The sequence below is a fragment of the Ovis aries genome, chromosome 17 (assembly GCF_016772045.2).
Source record: "Ovis aries strain OAR_USU_Benz2616 breed Rambouillet chromosome 17, ARS-UI_Ramb_v3.0, whole genome shotgun sequence".
Taxonomy (NCBI): Eukaryota; Metazoa; Chordata; class Mammalia; order Artiodactyla; family Bovidae; genus Ovis; species Ovis aries.
The window spans coordinates 63,160,575-63,180,903 of NC_056070.1; the positions used below are offsets into that span (position 1 = coordinate 63,160,575).

The 20,329-nt window shown below is 44.5% G+C and overlaps 1 protein-coding gene across 3 annotated transcripts in view; it reads right to left on the reverse strand.

Annotated features, from left to right (window-relative positions):
• Nucleotides 1-476: 476 nt before the first annotated feature.
• The window catches only part of SPPL3 (signal peptide peptidase like 3), a 100,064-nt gene continuing 80,211 nt past the window's right edge, over nucleotides 477-20,329 (reverse strand). For all 3 annotated transcript variants that reach the window (XM_027956626.2, XM_042234693.1, XM_060401278.1), the window contains 9 exons: nucleotides 15,626-15,714; nucleotides 13,695-13,814; nucleotides 12,799-12,877; nucleotides 11,791-11,903; nucleotides 5,442-5,548; nucleotides 4,560-4,723; nucleotides 3,626-3,825; nucleotides 2,309-2,418; nucleotides 477-1,615 (listed from right to left, as the gene is read on the reverse strand). In XM_027956626.2, the coding sequence (XP_027812427.1) occupies nucleotides 1,544-1,615; nucleotides 2,309-2,418; nucleotides 3,626-3,825; nucleotides 4,560-4,723; nucleotides 5,442-5,548; nucleotides 11,791-11,903; nucleotides 12,799-12,877; nucleotides 13,695-13,814; nucleotides 15,626-15,714 (1,054 nt within the window). In that variant the 3' untranslated portion in view covers nucleotides 477-1,543. The remainder of the gene's footprint in view (nucleotides 1,616-2,308; nucleotides 2,419-3,625; nucleotides 3,826-4,559; nucleotides 4,724-5,441; nucleotides 5,549-11,790; nucleotides 11,904-12,798; nucleotides 12,878-13,694; nucleotides 13,815-15,625; nucleotides 15,715-20,329) is intronic.

The window sequence follows — 20,329 nt, forward strand, 5'->3', positions numbered from 1 at the left end:
CGTGCACCGCCTGCCTGTGAATGCCACACACCTCGACCTCCAGCCACAGGGCCCCCAACGCCCCTGGTTTCTACACAGGTCATCTATCTCAGGAAGAGCCCCGGACAGTGGGCCCCTCCCCAGCCTGTGCTCGCAGGTGTATAGGCCCGTCCCCGGCTTCTCTCGATCCAGATGGCAGGCAAGTCCCTCATCAGTCTGCAGATGCCACTCATATTAGTCACCGCCTGGACGCTGGCCCCCCAGGGGAGGCCGTAGCTGCAAACTCTGGCTGCGATTCCTGCAAAGGAGGGCCCGTCTCTGGGGAGCATTTGACACTGTCCCCAGTACCCAGCTGTCACCATGGGAAACCAAGACTGCAATCACAACAGCAAGGACAGGCTCGTGTTGCTTTTTCCTTTTTTTTCTTAAAGGAGTGAGGGCATGGAAAATACAGCACACCAATGAAACAAAAGGCCAAAAAAAAAAATACAAAAAAATAGAAAATAGAAAAATGTATTTACAAGTAGTACATTACTATGATCAGAAAGCACAAAGACACCTGCTGCTATAATACATGCATTGGCTCAGGAAACTACTGAAAACCCTGCGAGGAAGAAGCCGGTAAAAACAAAACAAAAAACGGGCCAAAAAGGTTCAACTTTTCATCCCTAATTTGCTACACTGATCAAAACCAAATGAGAGTCCCCTAGAGTCCATGAGTCTATCAGTACAAATACTATACTGGTTTTTAACTGCATGTTCAGTTGTGGAGGGAGAGACAGCAGCTTGTCTGTATACAAGGAAGCCAGCGTGAACTGCTCTACATGCTAGAAATTACAGCAAGCTCCTGTCCGCTACACAGCATGAGCTTAGCGGGTTTTAGTTTCTGTTTATTCATATATATCTATGTGCATGTGGGTGTGTATGTACGTATAAAAACCGTGCCCTCGTTCACTGCCAACACAACGTCTGGGTGGACATGAACTCATTACAACAAATTCTTATGTGTATGTTGTAAGAAGTCACTCAATGTCTGTGGATTTAATAAGTCACTTCACACCACAGAAAATATTTAATAAATCCAAAAAAAGGAAAGAAGAATATAACGACAGAAGAGCTTCTGTCTCAGTTCTCTGAAACTGAGTCCCCCACAGGAAACTGGTCCCAAAGTTCTTGAGGGTTCACTGAAGAAACCAGTTTGCTAAGGTTTCCATCCTTTTAGTGTTCAAAGGTACAGAACGACTCCTTGCCGTTGTCAGTGTCAACAGTCGCATCTCCGTCCCCCACAGGTAACAGTCTGGTGCAGATCCATAAAAACCGGGGAGGGAGGCGCGCTGTGGGTGGGGGAGGACCTGTCACTCCAGGAGGGGCTCCACCTCTCCGGCGGCAGGAAGAGAAGGAACCATGCAGGCTCCAGCACCTCGCTCCCGAAAATGCAAAATCTGGGCACACGACAGTCCTTACACAGGTGCATCTCCGAGTACCAGGCCAGCTCTAAGAGGAAACAAACCACACGTTGACAGAGAAGGACTGAGAGGCCATTCTGGTCGCCCGCTGTGATCCATCATACTTCCAGGAATCGGGAGCTGCTGGACTTGGAGTGGAATGGCTCAGACCACATTCGCCGTAGGTCACCCTGGGAAAGACACAACTTCAGCCACACGTTTCAGATCGAGGCACACCTATCTATGTACAAGCCCTTCCTGACTCCTGACCTCAGAGCAGATTGATTCTGTGCAGAATCAAAGAACATTCACATTTTACTCATTGAAAAGAAACCTCCCAGTTCTTTGAAGAACTTGCTAGAAGGGCTCTAGGCCCTCCCCGAGCAGGAAAGGGCTCTGACTCTGTCCTGGGGACAGTTCAACCACTTGTGAGTCAAATGATCCAGGCTCATACTTAACCTCTGTGTCTGCTTCCTCGTCTGTAAAACGTGGGTGATAGTATAAACTCTGTAAATCAGATAAAGCCCTCAGGTTTTACACTTCTTATTTCCAAACTTTAATGCAGAGTACTAAAAGAGCTATTAGGTGGCAATAGCATGCTGCTTTTAAGAGAAACAGGAAGTCTCTGCAACAGGGTTTTAGGGATTTCAGTTAACTAATCCATGACTACGTGGTGAGGGGTCTAACTCATTAGTATTTTCAGCCAATGGCTGTTAAAAATCTGGAAGAGGTTGCTAGTAGCAGGTTAGCAAAAACACACAAACACACACAAAGATCCCAAGATGAAGAGCTTAGGGGAATACCTCAAGCAAGGGGAATACCTAGCCAGGTCCAGGTCCAGTGCCCTATCATTGCTCTCACTGGCTTACACCTGCCTCTCTCACCTTTAAATAGGCCATCGTGAGGAGTGGCAATAAGGTAAATGGCACCAAATAGAGAAGGGCAGGCTGGGCTGCTCGGTGAATTCGAGACGCCACAGTCGCAGTGAGCAGACCTGCAGGGAGAGAAACGCTGGTGAGCAATGCCAAGCAGCCAGCCTCTGTCACCTGACGGCTTCGCGGCACAGCCCTGAGACTGTGCAGCCCCACTGTGACACTCCCTCCAGTGGTAGGGAGTGACATGCCTAGCTTGAGCAGGGAAAGAAACAGAGCAGCACAGCTTTTTAAAACTTAGAATTCCAAGGACCTGTAAGTGGCCCAAGTCCCTAGTTCCAGGCCTCATTTCAGCCCCAAGTGTGCCTGGTCTCCCGTCTCCCACATATACAATGACAGGTGTGTGGATGTGCTAAGTTGCGTCAGTCGTGTTCGACTCTTTGTGACCCCATGGACTGTAGCCCGCCAGGCTCCTCCGTCCACGGGATTCTCCAGGCAAGAATACTGGAGTGGGTTGCCATGTCCTCCTCCAGGGGAGCTTCCCGACCCAGGATGGAACCCGCATCTCTAATGTCTCCTGAATCGGCAGGAGGTGGGCTCTTTACCACTAGTGCCAACTGGGAAGCTGGATGAGGACAGACTTGGAGGCAAAAGACCTGGGTTCAAGTTCTAACCCTGCTGCTTATGACGCCGTGTGGCCCTGTACATCTCAAGCCTCAGGGCAGTGGCCCTGCCCCACTGGGAGCTGCTGGAGTGGACATGAGCACAGGCTAGGAAAGCGCCATGGAACTGTGCAGCGCTCCCTCAGCAGGAGGCACCGAGGTGAGCAAGGGGCTCCCCTCCCCTCGCTGTCGCAGCTCACGCAGGGCGGACATACAACCGTCTCCCCCTTCCAGCCAGAACAGAGCTGGCTAGAGAAGCACTAGCCGAGGGAGAGTCCAGGTCAGGGGTGACGGAAGTGTCCAGGCAGATGAAGGGAAGTGTCTGTCAGACAGCACAGGAAACAGACGTGCCACCCATTAGACTCACGCTGAAGATGTGATTAAGCACACACACTGCTCCATCACCGTGGGGTGGGTCTTCTCAGCTCTGAGGCCCGACCACACTTCTCCTACAATGTCCTTCAAACACACTATTACCGGATAGGGAACGAGGCTGCTGGCCTCACCTCAGGGTCAGGAGTTTCCTTTCCCTTTGTGATTGTTTATAACGACGACTGGAGTGACTGCTCTTCTTCCTCCAGCATCTGCAGCTGCAAGATCTGGGCCAACTCCGGGGCTTGGAGGACAGTCAGGGAGGGGTTGCACGCAGCCTCCCAGGTCCTCTTACCTACAAAGTATCCGATGAGGGTGCAGTGAAAGTAGGAAACCTTCTGCATGCGCCCGGAGATGTTGGCAGGTCCAGAGGCGCCGCAGGAGTCACCGTTGGCTTGCTTCTTGTAGTTGTCGTAACGCAGGACAAAGCACAACAGGAGCCCAGGCATCACGATGTCTCCGATGCCCAACATAGAGAAGTGGCTGCCCGTGGAGCTGGAATGCAGTGTCACACGTCAGGGGTTTCAGGCTCTACAACCCCACTCCTCCTCCTGCTCAAGGTCTGTTCGCTTTTTAAGAAGCCAAAGAATTTATCTGACCCCTGATGGCAATCGCTACTGGTTTAACAGCACTAGCTGTTAGAGGGGTGTGGAGCCTGACGGCACTAGAGTACTGGAAGAGTGGTCTGCAGCAGCGGCGCTGTGGGACAGCACCACCTAAGTGGCTGCTGAAGCGTCCGCGCGGTGCTGCCGCCTCCAGAGACGTCGGCTCGCCATGTGTGACACACTCACTGCTGAGACTGCCAGTAAGCACCCGACTACTACCAGACAAGGGAGATGAAAGCAGCACGTTAGTTTTTCCAAAATTATAGTTCTAGGGACTCTGTAATTTTAGCATTAGCACATTTTTATAAATGTCTGAAAAGTAAAAAAAATAAAAGACCCGGAGCCTCCTGCTAATTCCCTCTAGCCAACTTTAAACTGTAGTACAGCAGTAATGCATGGCTGTTTGATAACATTAATCAATTATTAAAAAGCTGCACCCACATCATTTAATGACCCATCTCTGGAAGTTGTCAGTACTCCTGTCCTGTCATCTGTAAGATGGAGATGATTCACAGCCCTTTCCTGGTTCCCATCGAATGCTGATGACAACGACAACCCAGCAGGGACGGAGGGGCAGAGGAGGGTGGGGTCCTCACCCTCCCGAGACGAGCCCACCCGTCCTACCTAGGGAAGACCAGCTTTCCAGGCAGAGACAGGCGCGGGACATCGCGCCCGACGTTGGGCCCCAGGTGGAGCTTCCGGGATAGGACGTCAAGGGGATTGTCAGCCGGCTGCGTGGCCACCTTCACCATGACGTTGCTATTAAAGATGTAGGCGGAGAAAAACACCTGCCAGGGGAGAGTCACCTTTACCAGAGGGAGCTGGAGGCACCCCGATCTCAGCACCAGCCCTCTGTTTCTGAGAGCAAAGTCTCAGGGCTGCAGCATCAGGCTTTTCAGACTGCACGCTTTGAGGAAAGAGAAGATGTCTGCTCTCGTGTGTGTTGCAGATTTCTTCTCTCCACACCCAGAGAGGGAGCCCTGCGCGCAGAGCTGGCCATGCTCCAGGGTAGAGAGCCTTGCTTCTCTCCAGGGTAGAGAGCCTTGCTTCTCTCCAGGGTAGAGAGCCTTGCTTCTCTCCAGGGTAGAGAGCCTTGCTTCTCTCCAGGGTAGAGAGCCTTGCTTCTCTCCAGGGTAGAGAGCCTTGCTTCTCTCCAGGGTAGAGAGCCTTGCTTCTCTCCAGGGTAGAGAGCCTTGCTTCTCTCCAGGGTAGAGAGCCTTGCTTCTCTCCAGGGTAGAGAGCCTTGCTTCTCTCCAGGGTAGAGAGCCTTGCTTCTCTCCAGGGTAGAGAGCCTTGTGCTCCCTCCTCACCCAAAAGTCACCTCTACTCCGACAAGTCTCCATGCACACAGGCCTGCTCATCTTCCAACCGTGCAGTGCTGGCCTGGAGGAGTGGTCTTGGACAGGAGGGGCCCTGGCCAGCAGACTTGGGGTACTGAGTATATTTTCAGGAGTGAATGTTCCAGTCAGACCCGAAGGAGAACAGCAGCTCTGGGGGAACACTCACCCAGAAGACATCGTAGATGAGAAGCCCTGAGAGAAGCAGGCAGGAGACCTTGAGGCTGGGCAGGCGGACGAAGGCGATCATGGCGACACAGAGACCCATGGCCAGGGCTGGGGAGGAGATAGCGGTCAGAGCGGAGCACAGGCACAGCCTCCCTCCACACGCTCTTCAGCTCAGAAACCTAACAGAGCTTGTGAGCCCTTCAGCCCTAGGCCCCAGGAGAGGTGCTTACACTCCTCTAGCGCAGCGTGCCCACCTCACCCCATTCTGACCCCCTGGTATTTGGGAAAACCCCTTTCCTCATGCTGGAGATGGTGGTCAGCTAAGACCCCGGGGGCTGTTTTGAATGATGAAGCTCTGGGCCAAGCCCAGCTCTCCCAGCTCTGTCTCCTGCCTCCCCACTACTTCACTGCACTGTCCTTACTCCCTTAAAGCCACACCCTAGACCACATCATCTTCACTTCCTTAAGGACACTGTTCCAGTCAAGTTACTCTTTTACGCTCATCCTCCCCACCTGGGTCTAAGTAAAGGGGACAAGACAGAACTGCTCAATGACAGGGTTTTTCATGACTCCACACAATGTCATCCTATCGCTCATCTTCAAAGCAAGAAACCCTGCGCTCCTTTTCGACCTAACTCAGCCTCCTCACGCACCCACAGGCTGCTGCTACCTGGGGTGCTCCTCTTTACGTCCCTGCACACCTCGGTCAGAAGTCCCCACACCTCCTGCTTCGCTGTGTGTATCCTTCCGGTTTTCTCTCTCCCCCACTTACGCTCTTCACTGCCCTTGTCAAGAACCATCCCCAGCCTCAAGTCACGAGGTCCCCTTGTCTGTGATGGACCACTTCTGACTGAGGAGGCACGACTCACACACAGGCTATGCCGCAGGGGCCTGGCCTCCGGTCTCCTCTCGTGTTCCTATTCCTCCACCAACTCCTTCTCTCCGTCTGAGTTGAGCGATAACCTCTTTCCAACCATGCCAACCAAGTCTCCCCACCAGATGCCCAAGTTCCATGTTTGAAGAGGCAGCATGCATCCCATCTGACTACTTCAGAGAAGGTTCTCAGCACAAGTACGTTCAATGACAATCATGCCCACCAACTGAATAGTGCCACCAGCCGGTCACAGCCCCTAAACACTCTCAAGTATTCGAGCTGGCCTTTCTTCTTCATTCTTTCATTCAAGTCATCCTTAAAAAAATCTTACCTCCTCTTCTGGGTTCTTCTAAGGAACAGAGGTGATAACTTTCCCTCACTGCACGCTGCCTGAGAAAACCCAAGACTTTCCCTAATAGATTTACCAACAGACTTGACTTCTGGTTAAACGTAAATTAATAAAAATGTTAGAGAGGTAAATTATTAATCTTTGCTGTTTAGTTATAATTATTTCTAATATACTATTGATAGAATCTCTATCACCTTCTCTTTCTCAACCAGGAGGGCCAGAAACAAAGAAAAGGAGGCCAAGCCAAGCTGCAATGTTCTCTAAAAGGACCGTGTGACCTGGAAGGCCTTAAGCAGCACTCACATCCAAGACAGAAGCTTCCGGAAAGCTAATCTGGACGCGGACCAAGCGCCAGAGTCTAGCATTTTAAAACAAAACCAAACAAAAAAGAGATGAGTTGCTAGATTTCTGGGATCGAGCATTTTCTAATCCTAGGCAAACAGCAGGAGCTATAAAATGAGACATCTGCCTGTCAGGGTTCTTCTAGGCCCTGAACTGCTCCGGGGAAGTCGAGTATGAACCTGGCTCAATGGTCCTTGAACATGAGGAATGTGTGTACAAGATTCATCAGCCTTTGTAACATACCACACCACTTATTGGTCAAATTCTTTCAAGTCCTTCCAAATTTAAAAGGTTAATTTGTTAAGAGTAGGAAACTGAATAGGTAAAAAAGAAGCTACAGATTTAGTTCAAGAAAACTCTGTAAAGTACCTTCTTAATATTACTGCTTCTCAGAATAACTCTGAAAACAAGCTTCATGCCTCACTCTTTAAAATAGCTCCATTTATCATTCTGTTTTCACTGTAAATTAACTTCAAAGAACAGGATTTAATTGAAAAAAAAAAAACACACTCATTTAAAAGCAATCCACATTATCACTATCTACAAAATGATACCTGATTCTGCACAGAAGTCTGGGAAGACAGTTTGCATGTCAGGGGAGAACATATTTCAGAATGTTACAGATGCGTGGCTAGCAAGCTAGCTCTTCTCTAACAGCAGAAAACAAGTCACATACACATCAGACAATGATACATATGAGAAACAAACAACTAAAAGCTCAAAGGCGCTCTCTTTTTTAGGGAAAACTGTAAGCTTGGTCACAGGGACAATTTAACCAGTATAACCAGTAAGAGATCCTTATCATTTGGGGAAGTAGCAAAAATGATAGAAAATGATATGTTTACAAGTTTGGGGAGCCTAGATGAACACTAAAAATAATTTTACATTTCACAATGAAATTTCTTTCTGATCTTGGTCTCTGAGAAAATAAAGCTTGCCCTTTATGGCCAATTTGTACTGACTCTAGTCAGGAGGCAAGAATCCCGTGGTGAGATGGCCCTGTCCCTGTCGAACAGCGTGTGGAGAGGCGCTGCCCCCACTTTCCTACAGAGAGTCTGATAGGGCTCTCCCCACCCTACCTGCGGCCGTGCGGTGAAGACCATGCAGCTGACTGCTCTCAAAACTGAGCTTCAGATGGCTGTGCAAATCAATTTATCTGGAAAAGCATGTCACCTTCCCTCATGCCAACCTCTTCTTTTTCAGAGGCGCACCACTCTGGCATTTTCCTGTCCCACGCACGCTCGAGGAGAGGAGAGAATGGAGTGCGAAGGACACACTGCTTGCTGTTTTGAGGCACCTAATCTTCTAAAAACTGGGTCAGCAGCTTAGTAAACTTCAAATCCTTAGCAAACCCTGTAAACAGTATTATGCGTGTCCAGTTGTCGTTTAGTCGCTCAGTCGCGTCTTGACTCCTCTGTGGCCCCATGGACTGTAGCCTGTCAGGCCCCACTGTCCATGGGATTCCCCAGGCAAGAAGACTGGAGTGGGCTGCCATTTCCTTCTCCAGGGGATCTTCCCGACCCAGGGACCGAACTCATGTCTCCTGTGCTGGCAGGTGGATTCTTTACCACTGAGCCACCTGGGAAGCCCCAGTTCCATGGAGGCAGAGCCACCGACAGTCTGGAGTGGGATTACAGATTACAGAGAGCCTCAGACTACCCAGGGGCTAGAGGCTCCAAGGCTGTTTAAGCATCACCATCACCACACCAACTCTGAGTGCCAGGATAGAGACTAACCAGCCCCAGGCAGGTGACTGTGGTTTCCAGAGGTCTAGGTAAAACTGTCGTGGTTGGAGCTCTCCTCTGTGTAGATGAACTTAGGGGTGCCATTTATGGGAATGGGCTCTGTCATTTAAGGACATCATCATAGAACATTTTCTCTTAATATGTAGCTAACAATCATCCAAACTGTCTATGGGACTGAAATAATTCAGTTAGATTTTAACCAACTAACCAACTTTTCCATCAAGTTTTTGTTCAGAAGTAGCAGAGGAGAAATGTCTGTCTGCTTCCTCATCAGGAAGCACTGGACTAGATGAGATTAAAGGGCTATAATCACAAAAGCAGCTGTGAGACTGACTTACTGACACTGCTCTAATCAGTAACAGGACCAACCCTCCTCAATTTTCTACAATACATATTTTAAAGAGCAGTTAGGTTCTATTAAAGTCTTTCAAAATCACCTACATGCTCAATTTCAATACTGCTTTTGGTTAACAAATCAGCCCTTGGAAGGAATCAGGAGTTAATGTTAGGAAAAATCAAATGCAGGTTAATGGCTACATTACAACTACTAACTTCTAGTCTCTATAAAACAGTTCTTACCCTTCTGCTATAATCTGGCAAAGCCCTGCTGTGACTTTGGATGGAATTTCTTCTTCTCGACTTATTCTTTATCAACCTTCAGAAGCACTTAAGTTATCAACCACCAATCCACAAGGAAAGCACAGACACTTGAATCTGGGAAATTTAGCAGTTCGATAAACCACTTAAAAATCCTAAACACTGCACTTCAGAACACATATTTATATGCGCAGTGGGTATTCAAGTAGTGACACAAATGATCATAGTTAGTTTTTTTTTTAATCAGGCAATGTATGGCACTACCACAAGAAACCAAGCCTGTCAGGAAATCAGTCTGTCACTACACAGACTGGGCTGGGTGATCGAGACTCTGACTTCCTATGGAGTCTGTATGTAAGTCTAAACTGCAACCTCAAGGAACTGCTTTTGAGTTCCCATTCTTGGTCTATGGTAGGCACTTAAAAAAAAAAAAAAAAAGGCACTCAACAACAAGTATGACAGCAAGTATGCAGAGTTATATCCCAGGCTGCAGGTGCGAGGCCTTGTACCACGGCCACAGAAGCAGAGCCCTGAACCAAGGTCACCTCCAAAGCTAATTGATCCCCTTTGTAACTGTTGCCAAAAGCCCCTGATCATCACTATCAGGCTTCCTGACTCCCAATTAGGCAAAGATGCCCATTCTACCCTGTAGCGCCCCAACCTGTCACCTAATGCCAACCTTCTGGCAGGAAGTTACTTTATCTTCAGGCTATAAAAATTGGCTACTAACTCACAAATACTGTCAACTCTCACTGGTCTGTCCAGAGGTCTGCCCACTGTGCTCACAGTGCCCACAGTATCTCTGCTCTTTGTTCTTAATACATTCCTTCCCTTCTGAGATGCTGTGTGTCTGGAAATTTTTTTCCGACCCGCACCTGGACAGCCTCAAATATATACAAACAAATTATATAAAATCCTAAGCACGTATCTTTAACGTTTCACAGATTATCACCGGCAGAAACAGCAGTTTGGCTTCAGACGTGCAGTTCTGTGGATGTGCACAGGTACCCAGGCATGTAGAGCCACCCCCACACTCAGCAGAGAGCAGTGTGCCACCCCACAGAAGCCCTGTGCCCTTCCTTCACAGTCACACCCTGCCCTGTGCTGAGACAGCACCGAGTGACAGCTCCGCTGCAGGTGTGCCGTCCTCCGAGCTGCAGGGACACGGTGCCTGGCAAGAAGAGGAGCCCTCAGACCTGGCGGTGCCTTCAAAGAGCTCTGCTCCAAGGCCTGGATTAGCCTTGTGGCTGCCTGGAATGGGTCAGAAGAAGTGCCACCCATACCCATATCTGCCTTCCAAATTCCCCCCTTTAAAAAATTCTTTAGATAGTGCTGATACACATTACGACATGGATGAGCTAGAACAGTGTAAAACTGGCTGTAGCATTTCAACTTCCTTCCCTTCTGAAACACCGAAAGAAAGGAAAGGGTGAACAGACTTCGTGGGGCAAGGCAGTTAGATAAAATCTCATGAGATTAGTGAAGTGAGCTGTGAAAATGAGAGGAGGAATGAATGACAAAGGAGCTGAAGATGGTTACAGGGTCTTAAATCAAGAAGAGACTAAAAAGGTCACTTCTCTGAAATTCTTTCCTCTTCTGTAAAATAAGAACAACAACAGTACCTACTTCAAAGAGTTGTTTTCAGGATTTCATGAAAAAATGTAAAACAGCAGCTCAATGTTAGCTATTATTACCCTGTATATAATGATACAAACATGTACTTATACCAATACACTATTGTATATTCCTCATATTTATATAATATGGATATATTATAGTATAATCCCATTTATATTAAGAAAGTACAAAAATCTGTACTCCATTTCTCACAGTAGCATTATTCACAACAGTCAAAAAAGTGAAAACAACTAATGAATGGATACATAAAACTGGTGCATTTATAAAATTAAACAATATCTGGCCGTAAAAAGGAACAGAGGAGTGCTGATGTATGGTATAACATGGACGAACCTTGAAAACATTATGCTAAGTGAAAGAAGAGACAAAAAAGGTCATATATGATGTCACTTATGCAAAATGTCTGTAAGAGACAAATTCACTGAAGCACAAAGTAGACGAGGGTGTGTCTGGGGCTGGGGTCGGGCAACGGGGAGGTGACTGCTAATGGGTGTGGGTTTTGGAGGGTGGGTGTTAAAATGCTCTAAAGTGGTGGCTGCCCAACTCTGATCATACTAAAAACGATTGAATTGTACACTTTAAATATATAAATTGTATGATATGTGAATTACATCTCAAAAAAGCTGTTATTAGAAAATATCTTAAGAGTGTGGGTAAAAACTGATACAAAACACCATCTCTGGACACCTAATAATTCATGGTAATCAGAAGTAATGTATTACTAAAACACAAAGTAGAGGAAGAGAGGACAAATTTAACCATAAACGATATTACAATTTGAACTTGTCACCCAGTAGTTACTTACCATCCATGAGAAGCCAATGGCCAGTGAGAACCCAGATGAGGACGAGCATGACAGACAGAGAGAATGACAGTAACTCAGCAGCAGTGAAACGTCCACAGCAACCAAAGGAAATCCTGGGAAACATACAACATTGACTGGACTAACAGACAGTAAATTATGTTCAGCAAGCAAACTCTCCTTTGGTTCTTTATGATTAGAATCTGTGATGGCCAGATTAAAGTAGGAGGCAATACCGAGATACCCAGAAATCCCAAATACCCAAATTTCTTTGGAAGAAACTATAGAAAGTTCAAAAGGATTACATTTCTGCACCCATTAGATAATGTACCTTTTATCCCAGATAACCAACATGGGTATTGAGAAGTTTAAAGTGATAATATCAATATTTGAAAAATGTATATACAGAGAAATTTCTAATTCTTATGAGGAAAACAAAATGAGCAAAGTCAACAATTCAATTCATTAACCAAAGATGAATAAAATTAAGGTAGTCCATCTGTTTGGTTATCACTAATTCCTGGGAAAATCAGCCACCACAAGCGACTGATTTTCTAAGAACATATACATCTTCATTAGCACAGCTCTTTGTTTCCATGAAGCAACAGCTTTAGGAGTTAAGGTGTGAACACCAGAATTACACCTAAGCGGCTAGTATATATCTAGGTCATCAAAGACAAGAGGGAAAGAATGTCTGAGTCAAGCACTATTTTCATATTCTATTAACAAGTAAAGGGATAAAAAAAACTGCTCATCTTTAAATAACCTAAGCAAGGAAGCATACTGCAATGACTCTGACTTCCTAAGATTTGTTTAGATTTCCTCTGCTATGAGAAGGTGCAAAAAAGAAGTATCATTTTCCAGTTTTAAAAAATCAAACATCTCATTTTCTAGCCTCCTGGCATTTTCGTGCTTCAGTCAGTATCAGAAAATGTGCTCTTAATATTGCTATCACGCACAAAGAAAAAAACATACACACTTATAGTTTAGAGGAAAATCCCAAGTCCTTACTTGTTCTGAGGTGAACAAGGCCTTGTTAAATACTGGCACATCGGGAGAAGAAGAAAAGCAAAAGCTATCGTTGCAAGAACTAGAGAAAGAAAATGTATCGTTAATTTTTTTGTTGTTTAATGTTTTACTAATCATAAGAAACGTGGCATGACTTACAGAAATAATGATTGCCTACAATAGTTTCCTCCACAAGTGCATACAATAATATTAATTAACTAGAGGAAAGAACAGTGTCTTTCTTTAGCAGCGCACAGATAAACTCTCTGCATTCCTGATTTGAGGTAGGGGTAGCACTGGCAGGTTTTCTCTTTCTCGTCTATCTCAACAAGAAATGATAAACGGCAGGCCAGAGTATGATCTAACAAGGCTAGCATTTTTTAAATTAATTTATTTTAATTGGAGGCTAATTACTTTACAATATTGAAGGCTAGCATTTTGATGTTTTACATTGATACATGTCCACCATCAATCATCTTGAAAACTGATCAGACAGGTGACAGTCGAATTACTGTGATTAGCTCTCAGTGTTTCTATCTGCAGAAACATGCATGGGTAAGGGTTGCCAACAACCACTCTACCGAACTGGACCTTCCGGTAACTTATCAGACAAGGAGTCACAGCCAAAGCAATTCTGCTCTGGTGCCACAAAGTTCTTGAGTTTTTAGCCCCTAGCCTTTCGCCCAGACTGAGTTGGCAAGTTGGAACTGATGACAGAGGTATCAAGTGGTTCAGGGAGGGGTGGGGAGGTTGGGGAAGGCAGACTTAGGGAGAAAGAAGACTTAGGAAGAAAAATTTGCAAAAGAGTGGTATATAAATCTTAATTTTTGAATGGTGATTTTTAAAAACGTTAAAAAGTTTCCTTTTAAGGTTGAGACTAGATAGCAGAACTCATTTACCTGCTGTACATATTGTAAAAACTACTTGAACTGAGTCAAAGAAGAAGAACATTACTAGGAGAGAGACAGATGCTCCAATTGGAAGGAACAGGGCCTGGGTAGAGTCAATGGTCTGGATACCTGAAAGAGAAAGGGGCATATTAACAGCTTACGTAACAGGCTCTGCGCCCATGGACTGAAATACATTAACTGATCAAGGTGCAGACAGCTCTAGGGATTAGCACATATGATACAGAACACCGAGGCCCTCGGATTCTTTGCTAGGAAACGAGACTACGCGCTCCCTGCTGTCCTCGTCATGCCTTCACTATAGCAGGAGCTCGACTCCTGCTCTGCACCTGTATGCTGTGCTCTTCCAGTGATCCAAGATCACTGCTTCATGTCACATTCACCTTCTCCAGGAGAACCCCTTACTAACTTGACCCACTGTTGCCCATCTTGTCTCTCTCTCTAGTCTCTTTGTATATGGAGGTCAAAATGACTTCACCACTGGTGCTTGCTCTGATCTACTGACAGCAGAGGCTGGCTCAGAAGGGACTCGGAGGCTATGTTAAAGGCCCATAAGAAAAAGTACCCGCTTGAGGTATAGGGTGGAGAGTGGCACTTGCTGTCTTAGCACTTTATTAACACCTTGGGGGTATTCTGGCCACAATGCTTATGCAACAGCTTGAGTACTAACTCTTTTTGCAACTTTCAAAATATTTAATAAATGTCAAGTGAATGTAGGTACCCAATATCAATCTCTTAATATTATCAAGTCTCCTTATTTCTAATTTAGTACCTTCTATAACAAGCATTACCAACTTTCTAGTACAATTCACATACCATAAAATTTACCAGTATTAAGTAATTCAGTATTTTTTTTTGGTAAGTTTATCAAGTATAAAGCTACCCAGGTGGCACTAGTGGTAAAGAACCCGCCTGCAAATGCAGGAGACATAAGAGACTGCGGTTTGATTCCTAGGTCCGGAAGATCCCCTGGAGGAGGAAATGGTAACCCACTCCAGTATTCATGCCTGGAGAATCCCATGGACAGAGGAGCCTGGCGGGCTACAGTTCATGGGGTTGCAAAGAGTTGGACACAAATGAAGTGACTTAGCAGCCCCAAGTGTGAAAGGATCACTATGATCTAGTTTTAGAATGTCCTCATCTGAAGAAGATCCCTCATGCCAGTTAACTGTTAATTTTCCTTCCCATCTCTTGCCCCAGGAAACCACTAATCTATTTTCTGTCTCTCTGTATTTGTCTTTTTGGAAATTTCATATAATTGGATTTTTAAAATAGTAGTTTTTTTATCTGGCCTTTTTTACTTAACAATGTTTTGATGTGCATCTAAGTTGGAGGATGTTTCAGTAATTCATTCTTTTTAATACTGAATAGTATTCCATTGCATGGACATACTGTATGCTGTTTATCCCATTAACTAGTTTATTGATCTTTGAGTTGCTTCTACTTTTTTGGCTATTATGAATAATGCTGCTAAACACTTGCCATATAGCATACTTATGTTTCTTCAAAGCAAACATCCTTTAAAATCTGAAATACCAGAGGAGATACAACAGTTCTACAAGTACTGCAAGTAGCTATCTTTAAGAGTCACTAAATGAATTTATGACCAACACCTACAAAATTATCAGTCTCACCAAAGGACTTAAATGAAGTTACAAGCAGACAGACACCTATCTATCTTGCTTGTCTTTAAGAAAATAAAGAATCTTGGCTGCAAGCTTTGAGGCATGAATTAAAAGGAATTCACAAGAAATCTGTAGCTCAGATTCAGAACATACAACTAACAAATTATACCATACAGATTCAACTGTATTATTATACCAACTGTAATCCTTAAACCCAGTAAATTATCATTGGGGTTATAGAAAGAATCAAATTAAGACCACTACATGTAGACAGTTAATTGTCAAAAAATGCCTTACTATTATTGGTGCTGTTGCCATTGAAAGACCCAGAAGAACTGTTACTGTCTTTCTCCTTATCTTGGTTTTCAAAGTCCATATTAAGGGACCTGTGGGGAAAATTGTATAGGTAAGTTTTAGTTTCAAGAAAGAAGCAGATTAGAAAAGTCAGTAATGAGACATAGTTTTAAATGTTAAAGCACTGGGAAAGAAAGGAAGATTTCTTCTGAACAGCTCTGCAAAACAGTTCTCCATGCTAGCTCAGGAGTTTTCCTGACAGCAGATAAAAGCATTCCACTGTGGCTGGATATTCCAGCCATATCTCTGTGCACATCTTTAATTATTTCTGTATGAGAAATACCTAGAAGGGGAAATACTGGGTCAAAAGGCAAGCACAATTTTGAAACTTTTACATACCACACAACTGCTTCTAAAAAGGGTGGACCAATTTACTCTCAGAGCAGTGCATGAGAGAGAGAGTCAATTCCAGGCAGGTGGATAAGAAGTCTGGGGTCCCCGAGGAGGAGAAAGGGGTCTGGGGCTCTTAAGGAGGAAACAGAGGTCTGGAGTTCTCAAGGAGGAGAAAAGGACAAACTTTTTTTTTTCTTTAAGCCCAGAGCTGATGATTGCACAACAAAGCAACTCATCTTGCTTAAGGATATATGTTTTCCCTTAAACTCTGCACCAATGACTATATAACAACAACATATCTTGCTCAAGAATTTGTTTCTCCTTAACAAGAACCTTCTGACTAATTTTGTTATTTTAAAACTTGTATACTGTGAGAGTGGGTCTGGTAAGACCTTTCTATTGTCAGTTCTAATCTTGTTAACTTAAGATGTATGCTTTAGGAGTAGGTCTGGTAGAAAGTATGTAAGGCCTTGCTAAGACTATGGACTGGGCGCTCTCCATCCCCCTTCTGATGTCTGCGTCAGAAGATTTCTCTGTCCCTACTTCACTTTATAAAACTCAGCTACACAAAAGGTCTTGAGTGATCAAGCCTGGTCCCTGGTCCCAAAGCTAAATCTTCGGAGATCACAAATTCAACATCGTACACCATCAGCTATCAAGAGCACTTGTTTCTCTTCACCGTATCAGCTCTCCCTCAGCAGCAACATGTATTGAGTTACTGCTGTATCCGGGAGTGTTTTAGGTACTGGAGACAAACAAGTAGAGAGAAAAACAGGCGCTCATGGATTTTATATTTGAAGAGCAGGGAGACTGAAAATAAACAAGAAAAATTAAATACTGTATATGATATGTTAACAGCTAAGGAATAAGGCAGGAAATGGAGAGGGTAGACCTGAAATTTTAAATGGGGCATGCAGGGCTCATCGGTACTATTTCTGAGTCAAGACTGGAAGAAAGTAGACACATTCAATCTGGGGGACTAAAAATGCTGTACATGTCCTAACTTAGAATCCTTTAACCACTAAACAATTTTATGTACTGACCTTGCCCATTTCTTTCTCTTTGTTTGAACTGTTCAAGTCCTTAGCTCACTTTCTACTACTGCCTTCATTTAAAGTGTCTGTGTGTCCAAAAGAACTTCCTGTGATGGTGGAAATGCCCTGTACCCTGCACTGACCTATTTGGTAGACATGAGCCCATTAACACTTGAAATGTGCGAGTACAACTTAACGACTGAATTCTGCATTCCATTTCATTTTAATTAATCTAAATTTAAATAATTTGAGAGCTAAAACTATAAAACTTGGGACAAAATCTTTGTGACCTTGAATGTGGCAGTGGATTCTTACCTATGACACCAAAAAACACAACTGAAAAACTGATAAATTGGACTTCAACAAAATTAAAAACCTTGTGAGCACCAAGGAACACTTAAAAAAAAAAAAAAAAAGAGACAACCGCAAAAGATGGGATAAAATATGTGCTCTTATGTATCTGAGAACATTTAGAATATAGAAAGAACCCCTCCAATTCAATAACAGACAACCCAAATAAAAAGTGGGCAGACAGTGAATAAATCTCTTACCAAAGAAGATAAGCAAATGGTCAGTGAGAACATGAGAAGTTCTTAAACAACACTGGTCATCAGGGAAATATAAGTCAAAATTACAATGAGGTACCACAGCCTTGTCTAACTCAATGAAACCAAGCCATGCCTGGCGGGGCAACCCAAGACGGGCGGGTCATGGTGGAGAGGTCTGACAGAGCCTGGTCCACTGGAGAAGGGACTGGCAAGCCACTTCAATATTCTTGCCTTGAGAACCCCATGAACAGTATGAAAAGGCAAAATGATAGGATACCAAAAGAGGAACTCCCCAGGTCAGTAGGTGCCCAATATGCTACTGGAGATCAGTAGAGAAATAACTCCAGAAAGAATGAAGGGATGGAGCCAAAGCAAAAACAATACCCAGTTGTGGATGTGACTGGTGATAGAAGCAAGATCCAATGCTGTAAAGAGCAATATTGCATAGGAACCTGGATGTCAGGTCCATGAATCAAGGCAAATTGGAGGTGGTCAAACAAGAGATGGCAAGGGTGAACGTCGACATTCTAGGAATCAGCAAACTAAAAATGGAATGGAATGGGTGAATTTAACTCAGATGACCATTATATCGACTACTGCGGGCAGGAATCCCTCAGAAGAGATGGAGTAGCCATCATGGTCAACAAAAGAGTCTGAAATGCAGTACTTGGATTCAATCTCAAAAAACGAGAGAATGATCTGTTCGTCTCCAAGGCAAACCATTCAATATCACAGTTATCCAAGTCTATGCCCCAACCAGTAACGCTGAAGAAGCTGAAGCTGAACGGTTTTATGAAGACCTACAAGACCTTCTAGAACTAACACCCAAAAAAGATATCCTTTTCATTATAGGGGACTGGAATGCAAAAGTAGGAAGTCAAGAAACACCTGGAGTAACAGGCAAATTTGGCCTTGGAATGTGGAATGAAGCAAGGCAAAGACTAATAAGAGTTTTGCCAAGAAAATGCACTGGTCATAGCAAACACCCTCTTCCAACAACACAAGAAAGACTCTACACATGGACATCACCAGATGGTCAACACCGAAATCAGACTGATTATATTCTTTGCAGCCAAAGATGGAGAAGCTCTATACAGTCAACAAAAACAAGACCAGGAGCTGACTGTGGCTCAGATCATGAACTCCTTATTGCCAAATTCAGGCTCAAATTGAAGAAAGTAGGGAAAACCGCTAGACCATTCAGGTATGAACTAAATCAAATCCCTTATGATTATACAGTGGAAGTGAGAAATAGATTTAAGGGCCTAGATCTGATAGATAGAGTGCCTGATGAACTATGGACTGAGGGTGTTTGCTGTGACACTGTACACGAGACAGGGATCAAGACCATCCCCATGGAAAAGAAATGCAAAAAAGCAAAATGGCTGTCTGGGGAGGCCTTACAAATAGCTGTGAAAAGAAGAGAGGCAAAAAGCAAAGGAGAAAAGGAAAGATATAAGCGTCTGAATGCAGAATTCCAAAGAATAGCAAGAAGAGATAAGAAAGCCTTCTTCAGCAATCAATGCAAAGAAACAGAGGAAAACAACAGAATGGGAAAGACTAGAGATCTCTTCAAGAAAATTAGAGACACCAAGGGAACATTTCATGCAAGGATGGGCTCGATAAAGGACAGAAATGGTATGGACCTAACAGAAGCAGAAAATATTAAGAAGAGGTGGCAAGAATACACAGAAGAACTGTGCAAAAAAGATCTTCATGACCCGGATAATCATGATGATGTGATCACTAATCTAGAGCCAGACATCTTGGAATGTGAAGTCAAGCAGGCCTTAAAAAGCATCACTACGAACAAAGCTAGTGGAGGTGATGGAATTCCAGTTGAGCTATTTCAAATCCTGGAAGATGATGCTGTGAAAGTGCTGCACTCAATATGCCAGCAAATTTGGAAAACTCAGCAGTGGCCACAGGACTGGAAAAGGTCAGTTTTCATTCCAATCCCTAAGAAAGGCAATGCCAAAGAATGCTCAAACTACCGCACAGTTGCACTTATCTCACACGCTAGTAAAGTAATGCTCAAAATTCTCCAAGCCAGGCTTCAGCAATACGTGAACCGTGAACTCCCTGATGTTCAAGCTGGTTTTAGAAAAGGCAGAGGAACCAGAGATCAAACTGCCAACATCCGCTGGATCATGGAAAAAGCAAGAGAGTTCCAGAAAAACATCTATTTCTGCTTTATTGACTGAGCCAAAGCCTTTGACTGTGTGGATCACAATTAACTGTGGAAAATTCTGAAAGAGATGGGAATACCAGACCACCTAACCTGCCTCTTGAGAAATCTGTATGCAGGTCAGGAAGCAACAGTTGGAACTGGACATGGAACAACAGACTGGTTCCAAATAGGAAAAGGAGTATGTCAAGGCTGTATATTGTTACCCTGTTTATTTAACTTGTATGCAGAGTACATCATGAGATACGCTGGACTGGAAAAAACACAAGCTGGAATCAAGATTGCCGGGAGAAATATCAATAACCTCAGATATGCAGATGACACCACCCTTATGGCAGAAAGTGAAGAGGAGCTAAAAGCCTCTTGATGAAAGTGAAAGAGGAGAGTGAAAACGTTGGCTTAAAGCTCAGCATTCAGAAAACGAAGATCATGCCATCCAGTCCCATCACTTCATGGGAAATAGATGGGCAAACAGTGGAAATAGTGTCAGACTTTATTTTTTGGGGCTCCAAAATCACTGTAGATGGTGACTGCAGCCATGAAA